The sequence below is a fragment of the Nannobrachium achirus genome (genome assembly GCF_963921795.1).
Source record: "Nannobrachium achirus genome assembly, chromosome: 3".
NCBI lineage: Eukaryota > Metazoa > Chordata > Actinopteri > Myctophiformes > Myctophidae > Nannobrachium > Nannobrachium achirus.
The window spans coordinates 36554647-36568425 of record NC_137812.1 but is presented as its reverse complement, the minus strand read 5'-3'; the positions used below and the strand labels follow the sequence as shown (position 1 = coordinate 36568425).

The 13779-nt window shown below is 44.5% G+C and overlaps 1 protein-coding gene across 1 annotated transcript; it reads right to left on the bottom strand.

Annotated features, from left to right (window-relative positions):
- Window positions 1-754: 754 nt before the first annotated feature.
- Window positions 755-12113, bottom strand: LOC308281335 (neuronal acetylcholine receptor subunit beta-2-like; the record flags this gene model as incomplete). The annotated part of the gene is made up of 6 exons (XM_080721491.1): window positions 11979-12113; window positions 9384-9428; window positions 6503-6612; window positions 4607-5133; window positions 3420-3919; window positions 755-904 (listed from the first exon to the last, which is right to left on the bottom strand). The coding sequence occupies exons 2-6, from the start codon at window positions 9408-9410 to the stop codon at window positions 755-757; spliced, it is 1314 nt and encodes a 437-aa protein (XP_080577617.1). The 5' UTR covers window positions 9411-9428; window positions 11979-12113.
- Window positions 12114-13779: the final 1666 nt, after the last annotated feature.

Below are 13779 nucleotides of genomic sequence, written 5' to 3'. Positions count from 1 at the left end.
TGAGAACAACTAGAACTAGTGGACTCATAGGGCCCTATTTTCGTCCATGTCTTACACCTTATCCCTAAACTTCTTTGCCTTTTTTTTTTACTATTTTGAAAAACATTTTTAAATATTTCAGATAGCTGATCTGCAAACTCACAACTTGGCGATAGATTGGCTTTTTGGGGTATTTTGAAATGTTTTTCAAAATAGTAAAAAAAAAGGCAAGGAAGTTTAGGGATAAGAGACCTTCCGTTCCAGAGATAATGGCAAAAACATCTTGAAAGCGGCTACTGAAATTTAACGCTATCTCATTTGATAGCAGGCAGACAGATAAACAATTGCTAATTGCTAATTGCACAGAATTATTAAAAAAAGAGAAAATTACACAAATTACTTTGATGACAAATTGTGTCATTGACAGAATATAAATGGAATTCCAAGCCATAAAATACGTTGTCTTACGTTATGTGGAAATAAAGCAAATAAAAGAGAGAAGTTAAAAAGTAATGTCATTTTATCAACTGGCCCGTGGCTCCTTGACATCTTTGTAATGTGGCCCACGAGTTCAGAAGTTTGAGTATCCCTGTAGTATAGTGTGGTAGTAAATCAGTGTCATACATATTCTGAAGAAAACCTGGAGTAATTGCGTCTTATGATCCAAATGAGAACACTATAATGGTGTGTGTAAAACAGAAAATCTAAAATTTGCCACGGACACATTTGTGGTATTGATGACCCCTGCCCATGTGGGTGGGCGTGCGAGCATCACTCACTCAGTGTCGTCGGCAGTGGGCGTGTTGTAGCTCTGGAAGAGCGGCTGCATGAAGAGGCCCAGGGTTCCCACCACACACACCAGGATGAAGATCCACAGGAACAGGCGGTCTATCACCATGGCAACGTACTTCCAGTCCTCTATGATCTGGAACCAAGAGAGAGGTACAGGGGTCTTCAACAGGGGGTCCGGGACCCCTAGGGAGTCACTCAGAGTTACTACGGGGGGGGGGCTGCCAAATCCTTGTGTGATTATTTTAAATGAACAACTTGAACCCTCGCATCCCTATACTCCTAAGGAGAACTTTAGCCAAAAATAGCAGATCTACAAGCTCTCAACGCCTCGCGGTTTGGTGAAGAGGTAAAAAAAGAGCAGAGTATAGTACAGAGGGAAAGGTCAAGTTTACAAAGTATCGACGATTTAAGATTTAAAGTGTTTAGGGTTAGTGTCAAACAAGTCTATGAATCTTTGTACGAAATCGATGAGAATCTCTATCAGACATTTATACAATATGTTGAGGGGGTCCCTGTGTCATCTCTCTCTCTCTGCTAAGGGGTCCTTGTCCTGAAAACGTTGAAGACCCCTGCAGTAGACACATCAGACTATTAGGGGCTGGTGGTGAGCTGGAGAAAAGACGGCTAAATGTGTGGAAAGAGATGTTTAAGGAAATGTTTCACCTTCTCTGCTCCTACACCTAGCTTCTGACTGCTTTGTCAAAGCTTTGTGGGTAAACTTTCAAAACCTCCTTTAGGACCCATCTGCTCTAAGACAATGATAGGTTTAGTTTCATTTTTCGGTGACTGGTCTACGATAAAATGGAGAAAACTGTCAATCTGTCACTCTGTCCTCAGTCCATCCCTCAGTCCATTTTTCCCCTCACTTTGAAATTGCACAACATGGGCATATATTATGCAGACTGACAAACTAGATCTTTTTTTTTTTTACTTTCCCAAAATGTAAGCAGTTTATTAGCATTTATAGCCATGGACTAAAGGATCTGTAGTCACGGTCACGGTCCGATAGCCCAGACAGATGGCCATGCCATGGTTTTATTGGTTGCTGGTTGCAAGGGTGACATCATGACCAATCGGCAGACAGGGACATTTATATAGTTACGTGGCCAATCTCATCCAGTTTTCTCTCCTCAGTGGGTTGATCAATACATGTGAAATTGTGCATGGACATTGAACATTACTGACGAAGCAGATTTGTCACTTTTGCCATGTCCAAGCTGTTTATTAGCATTCCTCCCACGGGGCATGGGATGTAGTCACGGTCACGCACCCAAGTCTGCACGTAGATAGGATATGGGTTTAAACCTTATTTCATGATTCAAATAATCAAACGATTTGGGATGTTAAGAGGCCTGCTATTTTGGCTGTCAAGTAAGAAAATGTGAGATGAATTATAAAATGAAAATTGTTGGATATTCTGTAAGGAATGTTTGCCGAGTCTAGCAGGAAGGACACACACACACACACACACACACACACACACACGCATGTGCGGGCACGCACGCGCGCGCGCGCGCGCACACACACACACACACACACACACACACACACACACACACACACACACACACACACACACACACACACACACACACACACACACACACACACAACCTTCAAAGTCTGAATATCTGAATATTCCATAAGATGTAATTCTAATTCAGCTTGATTACTAAGGAATTAGTGGAAGTTAAATAAAGCATTTCAAATCCCTGTGGGTTAGTGTGTTCTGCACTGAACAATATTTATTTACTGAAGGAGCCTGATATGTTCAGAGGAGAAAAGATGATTGACAGAATGAGATGAAGACAGAGACAGAAAGACAGCAGATATGGATCATTTAATATAAGGGATGGACTTCACTATTCTTCCCATCTCTCTCTGATAACCTCTTTTGTCCTACATTCTCCCTCATTCTTCATTCCCGCTCACAGCTTCATTCTTACATCCCTCAACTCATTTTATCGGCCCCTCATTGCTACATTTCTTCCATCAATAATAAATTCCTTCCTTCCTTCCTTCCTTCCTTCCTTCCTTCCTTCCTTCCTTCCTTCCTTCTCTCCTTCCTTCTCTCCTTCCTTCAATCATTCCTCCCTTCCAGGCACGTGCACACATAGACATCAAAGGCCCTTTTATCCGCCTCTAAAAAGTGCCCTCTCAAGACCATGAATGCAATTTTTGCCATGGTGGTGAAGGAAATGCAAATGCCCTCTTTCCATGCCATACCTGAAGGCAGCATTCAAGAGAATTGCCTTGTCCAAACTCTCCTGAACTTGAATGCAGCATCTTATGTTGAAAGAATTGCCCTATGTGTAGTAATCCATGCCGTTATACCAAATCTCCAGTATTGATTGATTATGCTTAGTTCAGTGTGAAAAGCACCGAAAGTAACCTCCAAGCTCATGTGAGCTTGGAGATATTTTCCCCAGAAGGCCCTTTTAGAAATTTCAGCCCCTGCCTCTCTAACATTCTCTGCACGTCCCTGCTCCCTTCCATCCATTAATTAACAATAATTTCATTCCACCTCCCTTCCTTTCTTCTGTCTTCCTTCCATAATTCTATAACATCTCCCTTGCCTCTGTCCTTCCTTCTATCACTTCCAGCTAATCTTCCCATCATTTCCAGCATCCATGTTCCTCCTCCCTCACCCCTTCGTCGTCGTCCTCCGTCTTCATGTGCTCGGCGATGTATCTCACTCCGTCCACCGCCTCCTCCAGGTCCGCATCCCACTGGACGGCCACGCGCCTCCGGAAGTCCGGGATCCCCCCGCCCGCGTCGGGGATGTCGCCCACCTTCCAGCCGCACCGGCGGGCCGACTCTTCGTTCACGTAGAAGGAGTCGGTGTCTGTCCTGATGCTGCCCAGTTTGATCTCGGCGTACTGCTTCCTCTCGGCGGTGCTCCGCGCGCTGCCGCCGAGGCCCGCCGAGGCGGCGTTGCGGCCCTCGTACTTCCGGCGGAGTTTCTCGCGGACGTTGGAGGAGCCCGGGCGCCTCATGAGGAGGAAGGCCGGGAGGCGCACCAGGAAGAGACGCTTGACCCAGTCGGGCATGCGGTGGGTGGACGGGGAGCGGTGGTGCACGTTGAGGACACACACGCTGGTCACAATGGAGAAGGTGACCAGCACCATGGTGAACATCAGGTATTTACCTGGGAGACAAGAAGGGGAGGGTTATGGGTTAATACACTTGTAAGCACAAGTGACATGCTGACACACACATATAAACATACACACACACACACGCACGCAAATGTTTAGGTTAAAATCATTCCATATCCCCTTACTCAGACCTGGGCATTGTGCGGCCCGGGGCCGTATACAGCCCTTTGGTATACTCTGACCGTGTAGGGCTAATGGCAAATTACAAAATAAACACATTTTATAATTTTACCTCATGCATGGACTAAAGCTACATTGCTTTTATTTTGAAGTTTTTTATTCACGTACATACCGGTATGGACGCAATGCGTACATCAGCACATGTGCGTGATTATTGGATCGTCAATAACAAGCATGTGGTCAGACTGGTCACAAGTCAAGACAACCTGCACTTCTAAGTATTTATTTCCTGAAGTCGGAGGTGAAGCTGTGTGTTTAGTTTGCGGGGAGCACATCTTGCGGAGCACTGCCTTTTGGCCCAGCCCTCCACAATATTTTCTGTTGTTCATGTGCCCCAATGGAAAAAATAATTGCCCACCCCTGCCCTTACCCAACCATATGAACCTGCACTAGAACTGAATTAAGGACACAAGGTCTTTTTGACCTGCAGTTTCAACTCAACTGGTTTGATATCCAACAGCTTTTCACAAACGTGGCCTAACGTCACCCAGACTAACCTATCAGAGGCACGGCCAGAGACGTGGGCGGCACAATCTTGGATATCAGCAACAGGAACACAGTCAGCGCCAGCAGCACGGAGATGCACAGCGTCATCTTCTCGCCGCAGTCGGACGGCAGGTAGAAGACCATCATGGCCAGGGACGTGATCAGCACGCAGGGGATGATGAGGTTGATGGTGTAGAACAGCGGCTTCCTCTTGATGACAAAGTCGTACGTGATGTCCAGGTAGGTGATGTCGTTGGGGTCCTCGTTCTTGCGCGCGGGAAGCGACACGATGTCCCACTCCCCGCTGGGCGTGAAGTCGTCGCGGCTGGCGAAGTCGCTGGTGAGGATGAGGTCCAGCTCGGTGTGGTCGTAGGTCCAGGAGCGGAACTTGAGAGTGCAGTTCTGCTGGTCGAAGGGGAAGTTCTGGACCTCGATGGCACAGGCCGACTTGTAGATGGCCGGCGGGAGCCAGAAGATGTCCCCCGTGTTGGAGACCACGGCGTTGCAGTAGAAGGACACCTCGTACACACCGTCAGCACTGTAGGGGGGGGGGGACATTATGCTAACATGAATTACATTAATACTGTACAGGGTTTAAAGTTAGTACACATACGGTCAGGGAGGCAGAGAATAGGCCCGGACCTGGCCTAGAGCAGTGGGTCCCCAAATTGTTTTGGGGGGTCCCCAGATGATTAGCTTAATGTGAAACATTGTTTTCTCACTCAACAGTAAACAAACCAGCACACAGTATAGAGGGTGTATAGAGGGTATCTGCACATTTCTAAAGTGACAATTTAAGGACTTTTTAATACCTCTAAAATGACAAACATTCTCCAAATTAGAGGCAGAAATTGTGAAAATAGCAGGTCTACATGCTCACAACGCCTCGCAATAGAACTGTGTTATACAAAATGTAATGCCTCAACTCTTGGTGCTCTTCAGGGTGAGGGGGTCGCCAGTTAAATTCTACATTTTTGGGGGGTCGCAGCCTGAAAAGGTTGAGAACCACTGGCCTAGAGGTCCGGGCACCTAGGCTCATAAGCAGCCTGACAGCGCCCTGCGGGTTCGAATCCCATTCCCGACGGTCTTTGCTGCACCTCTCTCCCAATCTCTCTCCCCCTATTTCCTGTCCATCTGTACGAAGAAACTAAAAACAAAACAAAAAAGGTAGGGAGAATATAGCGGAACTATGGTCTAATATCAATATATTTTTCTCTCTCTCTCTTTCTCTCTCTCTCTCTGCTCCAGCCAGTCCAAACACTAACAGTGAACAGTTAAATACCGTAAGACTGATTGAAGTCAGCTAACCCTAGAGGCAACTTCAAAGAATAGCTCCTAGCCTGCATTACCACAATCAGATATTACTCTTCCCCCTGCAAAGGGATGAGCTGATAATGAAGCCAGATTATCCAAGGTTCGTGAGCCAATCATTAATCCCCCAACACCGCAGCTGTCTATATATGACACAGATATGTGAGGAAATATGTGCAAAAAACAAAATAATAATAATAGAAAATGAAATAAAATAAATGGAAAATAACTTTTTCAGCAGACACATTTGAATTAAACAGAAACAAAGGCTTATTTTAGCAGCGTGATCTCAGCTCTTATGTTTTGGAAGGGAGTGTCTGAAACCTCTTAAAGGAATGAGAGAATTTCATCTTTGATCCAGTTAAATTAAAACACAGCGACACATAGACATAGTGTTTCAGACAGGACTGAGAGGCTTGGTTCTATTATGTGTGATGATTAATTTGGCGCGCACACGCACACACGCACGCACGCACGCACGCACAGACACACACACACACACACACACACACACACACACACACACACACACACACACACACACACACACACACACACACACACACGCACAGAAACACACAAACACACAAACCTACTTATTGTAGAGCACTATATCAGGAAGCCAGATGTGTTTGGATGGGATTCGTAGTTTTTTGATGCCTTCATACTTGTCTGGGTCCCACCTCAGCCTGTAGTCATTCCACTCCTGGAGAGACAGGGTTCACAAATACTCAGCTTCAGGGACGTGCAGAGAATGTTAGAGAGGCAGGGGCTGACATTTCTAAAGGAGCCTTTTGGTGAAAATATTGAAAATAGCCGACCTCCAAGCTCACAACGCGTCGCAGCGCTTGATACCACACTAAACTAAGCATAAAAAAGGCAGTACTGTGGAGATGTGGGTGTACAGCATGGATTTATACACAGTGAGTGCAATTCTTTCAACATAAGATGCTGCATTCAAGTTCAGGAGAGTTTGGAAAAGGCAATTCTCTTGAATGCTGCCTTCAGGTATGGCATGGAAAGAGGGCATTTGCATTTCTTTCACCAAGTAAAAACTGCATTCATGGTCTGGAGAGGGCACTTTTTTACAGACGGATAAAAGGGCAGGGGCTCAAGCCCCCTTTGATGTCTATGGGTGCACGTGCCTGCTCAGCTTCCTAAGCCCCATTCACGGACAGACCTACAAGAGAGAGCTTGTAGCAGTGTTGATTTTCACATTACATTTTTGAATAAAATTTCATTTAGTTTTAGTCATATTTTAGTCGTCTGAAATGTTTTACTTTTAGTCTAGTTTTGGTCGACTGAATATCATAAGATTTTAGCAGGACTTTGTGGTGATTTTACGCATGGTTAGAAGCTGAAAATAGCCGATCTACAAGCTCACTTAGTTCTGCTGGATCTCTTCTCCACTAGTCCCTCCCTAACATTTTAGTCTAGTTTTTATTTAGTTTTTGTCAGTGAAAAAAGGTAGTCGACGGACATTTTTCGTCACAGTTAATCAACACTAGCTTGTAGGTCTGCTATTTCCACCGTGCGACACTGTCACGACAGAGCATGAATTATACACTGATGAGTGTTCATCCACATGAACTCTAGCCTCCCTATTCTGGCCGTAACGGTTAACTTTGCATCACTGGTCCTCTCAGCTGGGTTAACCATGTGAAAATAACAGCAGAAACAGCTGAGAGCATGATGTTATTTTAAATGATACAGCAGGCCTGAGAAACAGGCTATTCAAAAAATATATGTATTATTTCAAACGATTTTGAAATTAATTTAGAACATTTTAGATAAAAGATTGAAAATAAAAAAAAAGTCGTTGAAAATAGCAGATCTTTTGCTATTTTGGGTCCCAGGTAGACATCAAATTTCTTTTTTGGGTCTTGAGCTAAAACGGTTTGGGAACCATTGACTTTCAGAGAGCTATACATGGATTCACACCTGGATTCACAGAGGATGTCACTGTGTAGCTGATGCTGCCACTTCAAAATATGTACGGAATACAAATAACGATTCAATAATTCTTCATATTGATTCATTATTGTTGAGCATCTTTCACTAAACTAACAATACGATTCTGTGAATTATTTGTATTCATGTATATGTATGTGTGTACTGTTGAAGAATATACAGTAGGTTAAAAGAAAAGCAACAGGGAGACGATTTTGGTAACCTTTTGTACATTTGTTGAAAGACAAGTGAGAAATGAAAGGGGAAAACCATAATAACCGAGTGGAGAAACAAATGCATCCGCTTCCAAACAGTACTGCATATATAAATGCTGAGCAGACCCAGGTGACCTCAATTTTGTAAAGAGGGTTCATTTTTGGGACACGGATGGCAGGAGCTTCAATCTGTTTCAATAGGAACAGTGAATAAAGTTTCGATCTATGGGAAAGACATCAGTAAGTTGTGGTCAGGAGTGTATATTCAATGATCGTGTTGCTCATGCATTAGTGAGACATAATGAAAATTCACACCTAGTGTGAAGTGAGCGGTGCGAGTCACTTTCATTAAGCGTCCCGTGAAGCTTGGCCAATGTGACCCTCGGTGTACAAATGCTTTGTGCTAAGATGTAGGCCAGATGTAGGCCACACTTCAGAGCCCGGGCATTTAGTGGCCGTACAACAAACTTTGAGCACTTTGTGCCAAGATGTAGGCCAGACGTAGGCCAGATGTTGGCCATGCTTCGTGTCGTGGACAAAGCCAGATGTTGGAGCTTAGCTCCTTCCAGTAGCACCGCTCAAAAACAGAAGAGCAACTCTTCCTTAGGTGACTGAGAATGTCAATGCCAGACGTGATCAGACTACCATTGTTTCCTGTTGAGATTGGCACATTTCCTGGGGCAAGCTGCCCAGATCACACATGTCACACGTGTATTCTTATTTTTTCACTCTCAAAAAGCACCTGCAATGTAGTGCATTTGAAACTACATTGCAATGCACATCATGGGGTAATCACTGCTTGCCTCCTCTACATTTTTTATTTTTATTTTTGTTTATTTTCTGTTTATTTCGTTGCTGAGTGAGGTCAGCAGACAAAGTGACTTTAGTGAAATGAAAAAACCTGGGTGAAATGTGCCAATCTCAACAGGAAATACGGTATGTCAGCAGGAACATTCTGTCTACAACTACATAGAGTGGTGCTATTAGTATGGTGGCAGGGCATAACCCCCACATTACAAAGACAAACGCATATTTGAGAGTTCAGTGGTGCAAAAAACAATGGAACTGGTCTACAGAGATATGGAAAAAGGTGATATTATGGTCCGATAAGTCATCCTTCACCATTATTCCCCACTAGTGGGCGAGTGCATGTCTGGTGTAAACCGAGAGAATGATAGTGCCTTTATGTCGCTGCTGTTGTTGTTGTTTTTTTTCGTTCATTTCTGTATATCCATCATATTGTACAATTTCAGCAGATTACCCATGGACTAACTGATTAATGTTGGATCAAAACAGTGCAGTGATGACATACCTGAAACAGCCATAGGTTGGTTGTCATGATCTGTTCTCTCTCATTCTGCAAGTCACAAAATGCAACCAGTCAGTGACAGACAAAGTACACCATAGCCATGTGTATTATATCGTCGTTGTCGGGTGGAAACCTTCTATGTCCAAAACCGTTCATTTTTATCATTTCAAAAAATGAACTAAACTAGTGAAAACAGCCGATCTACAAGCACACAACGCCCCGAGGCGTTGTGTGCTTGTAGATCTGCTGTTTTCACTACTTTTGTGCGACGGCCTTGTCTGATGAAGCAAGGCTTTACTTCGCGAAAAAACATACACATTTGAAACTTGGAGATACGAGGTTTCTGCCCGACAGTGACGATATGAAGCATTGTTTTAGTTCAGGCAGGCACAGAAGTTGTTAAAAGTCACAGGTCCCGATTCCCTGAAATCAGATCAAGGCCCACAACCAAAGCTGAACTAAACCGTCCTTTTAAACATGTAGGCATGGCGTTCACTCTTCCATGCTCAACACTGTTTAGCCTGCTATCACCACCTGCCAGCTTGTCAGCCCACCAGCTCCACCCCAGCCTCCTCCTGTATTAGCATTTAGGACTTCATTAATGTCCATTGGGGGCAGCAATGGCTCAGGAGGGGTGGGGATATTGTGAGGTTATTCGTTTGATCCCTACTCCTCCTGCCATCGGGCAGAAGTGTCCTTGAGAAATACACTGAATCCCTTACTGGTCCTCAAAGTACCTTGAAGGAGCCGCAGGGGTCCTTGAGGGTGTTTCAAAGGGTCCCCAGCACAATTATGAACTGTTTTTAAACTCTTAAACACTTAAGCTCTATTTTATTTATCAGCTATTTTCAAACAAAAGTTACAAATCTTATCAAATGTTTTCTTATTTCTAATGCTGGTCTGCAGACTAGAGACTAATTGCGACCGTAGGTCGCATTTACTATCAAACCCTGCACAAAGTGTAAGTAGTGTCAGTAGTGTCAGTCCCTCTGTCTGTCACACCTCACACGTCACACTCTTGCCCTGCTCATATCTCCGCAACCGTTGCCCCGATCCATGCCACATTTTGCACACACGTTCCTTGCCTGCCAAACTACAACCTCCAAGGACCCCCGGAGCTCCAGGGACCCCCAGGTCCCTGGGGGACCCCCAGATGTAAAAAATGACCAAATGTAAGTCCGTCAGTCTGTCTGTCACACCTCACACGTCACACTCTTGCCCTGCTCATATCTCCGCAACATCTGGACCCCCAGATGTAAAAAATGACCAAATGTGCTAAACTGACCAAATGACCACCCCAACGGGGCTGCTCACGGGGAATTCCCGGGGACCACCGACTCCTGGTGCTCCAGAACGGCTGCAAAAGTGGTGGCGCCCCCAGTGGAGGACCCCCTACACTGCAGCTCACATAAAATGCTGTAACTCCGGCTAGGAGCGACCGGGACAGCCGGGGCCGGTACCTATTCGTCCGCCTTGCCGGCGCGGAGACCCCACCCCTCATTTCTCACATGGCCCTCTTCTAGCGCCACCATGAGGCCGATTCTTGCAAAACACATTTTTGGACACTGCTCCTACAATTTTTGCCCTAAAATCACGCAAATCGGTTCACAGTATGTCTACACTCATCCCATCAACATGAATCTCTCCCATATAGCGCCACCTCCAGGCCGATTTTTAAAAACACATTTTTGGACACTGCTCCTACAGATTTTGCCCTCAAATCACGAAAATCACTACACAGTATGTCTACACTCATGTCATCAACATGGATCAGGAAGATTTTGGCAAAACACATTTTTGCCCTATTTGTGGAGATAAGTGACCTACGGTCGCTTATCTCCCGATTAGGGAGTCTTACTGGTACGTATTAATTTGGTGTTCTATGACTGTGTGAGCCACTGCCTTACTTGTCCTAATGAGCATGGTTGTGCGTTGCATGGCAGTGTGAATTCGCGAATGTGAAAGAAGTAATGCTCCATTGTAAAGCACTTAGGAGTGGAAAGCACTAATGTATATAAATGCAGGCAGGCTCATATGACTGATCATGTTCATTTAATAAATGTGTATATTTAGGCTTAAAATATTACAATTTTGTTAGCAAATATAGCTGATATTCGGCAAACATAGCTGATATTCGGAATCCAGCCTATTTGTTATGGGTTGATATAATTTATTGTTATAATGTATTCTTTTTTTTCTTCAATTACAAAATAATGCATGAGAGGGAGTGCTATAACATGAGATATTAGCACGGGAACATAGGCTGAGTGCAATACAGTATATCAATACACCAGAGAATAATTATATGCGATTACACCACAGTTATATTTATAATATTTATAATTAGCAAGCGGAAGAAATTACTACTGCAGCAGGCAGGGACCGTTGCTAGGTTACAGGTAAAGGTAAACAAGGTGGTGGATGCCCCCGGCGTGTTATACTGCGATATATTGGAACTCATTAGAACGCCTCTCAGCCAATCGCAACGCGAGATCGGAAGTAGCTGTGGTATAATGATTATTGTACAGCAATATTGTTTCAATCTGTTGGGAGTCCAAGCCTAGAGCATCCTAATCTAGAAGATGATGTTGTACTCACCACGCTGATGAGCTGAGACAAGGACACCTGGATGGAGATGGTGACCTGCTGGCTCTTATTAACGGCAGGTCTAATCAGCTTGTTGTAGCGCTCTGGGCCCAGCAGATAATTCACCAGCCGCTCCTCCGCATTCTCTGCCCTGCCGCCTGGACACAACACAAACACGTACGCACGCACGCACGCACACACACACACACACATACACACACAAAATTGACATGTTTATTTATGTCCATCCACATAAAGAGAAGTACAAGAATGCCTTGTACAAAGGACATAAACAATGCCAGTGCAGTCAGATAATTAGGAAAACAGCCATTTGCAAAGTGCATGTAGGACAGAGCATTGTTACATACAAACTGTTGGCATACTTCCTATAATGGCTGATACGGAGCAGTACCTTGTTAACTGTTTGGCCCTCATTTTGGAGAGGCCGGCCATTTGAAGGCCCCTCACAACCAACACACACACACAAAGTTTAATAGAATTTTTAAGCATCCTTTATGCTATGTGTGTGTGTGTGTGTGTGTGTGTGTGTGTGTGTGTGTGTGTGTGTGTGTGTGTGTGTGTGTGTGTGTGTGTGTGTGTGTGTTTGTGTGTGTGTGTGTGTGTGTGTGTGTGTGTGTGTGTGTGTGTGTGTGTGTGTGTGTGTGTGTGTGTGTTATTTAATATCTGAGCTTGGGCATCCCGACACAAGCAACCAAGACAATGAAAACCGCTTGTCCCATTTGCTATTTTGTTTCAAAAGCATTATGTCAAATACAGCAAAAAGAAAAGAAAAGAAAAGAAAGAAAAGTAAGCAAATGCCATATCAGCTAGCGGCTTGCTTCATCTGTTGGAAAGGCATGAGCTGAAGTGGGTCGACATGCATTCCCTCCAGAGGTAACACCACAGACGGAAATGTCAACGCACTGGAGGGGGGAGGAGGGGGAGACAAAGATAGACAGAGAGAGAGAGAGAGAGAGGCGAAGTCCTAATGTGACCATGAACAGGCCACAACGAATAGACTGACTGTCAACCGGCCAAAAAAACAGGCAAGGACATTTATGCTGACCAACATGTACTCTTCTCAAAGTGTGTGTGGATTTATGATGCCGCATTTGTGTACAAGAGAGACAGAGAGCAAAAGAGGCAAAAAGAAGGAGGGAGAGACAGAGATAAAGAGAGAAAGCCAAAGAGAGAGATTGTGTGTAATGCGCATCATGTATATAAATATGTATATATCGTCGTTGTCAGGTGGAAACCTTATGTCCAAAAACGTTTGTTTTGTATTTATCATTTTAAAAATGATTTAAACTACTGAAAACAGCCGATCTACAAGCACACAACACCTCGCACCGATCGGCTGTTTTCACTACTTTTGTGTGACAGACTTGTATGATGAAGCAGGGCTTTGCTTTGCGAAAAATCTACAAATTTGAAACTTGGAGATACGAGGTTTCTGCCCGACAGCGACGATATGTGAGTGAGACAAAGGAACAAACTAAACCCACCGTGACGGTCTCCTGAAGCGATGTGTTTCTCTGGCCTCCTGTGTATCATTTACCATAACTAACTTTGCCCCGTCATGCTCTCAGCTGTTATACCGTTGTTATTTTCACATGGTTGTAATCCAGCTGAGAGGGCCAGTGATGCAAAGTTAACCTTAACGGCTGCTTACATCACCTACTCTTCCTCGTGTTATGAGCGGCTGTGTGTGTGTGTGTGTGTGTGTGTGTGTGTGTGTGTGTGTGTGTGTGTGTGTGTGTGTGTGTGTGTGTGTGTGTGTGTGTGTGTGTGTGTGTGCGCGCGTGCGTGTGTG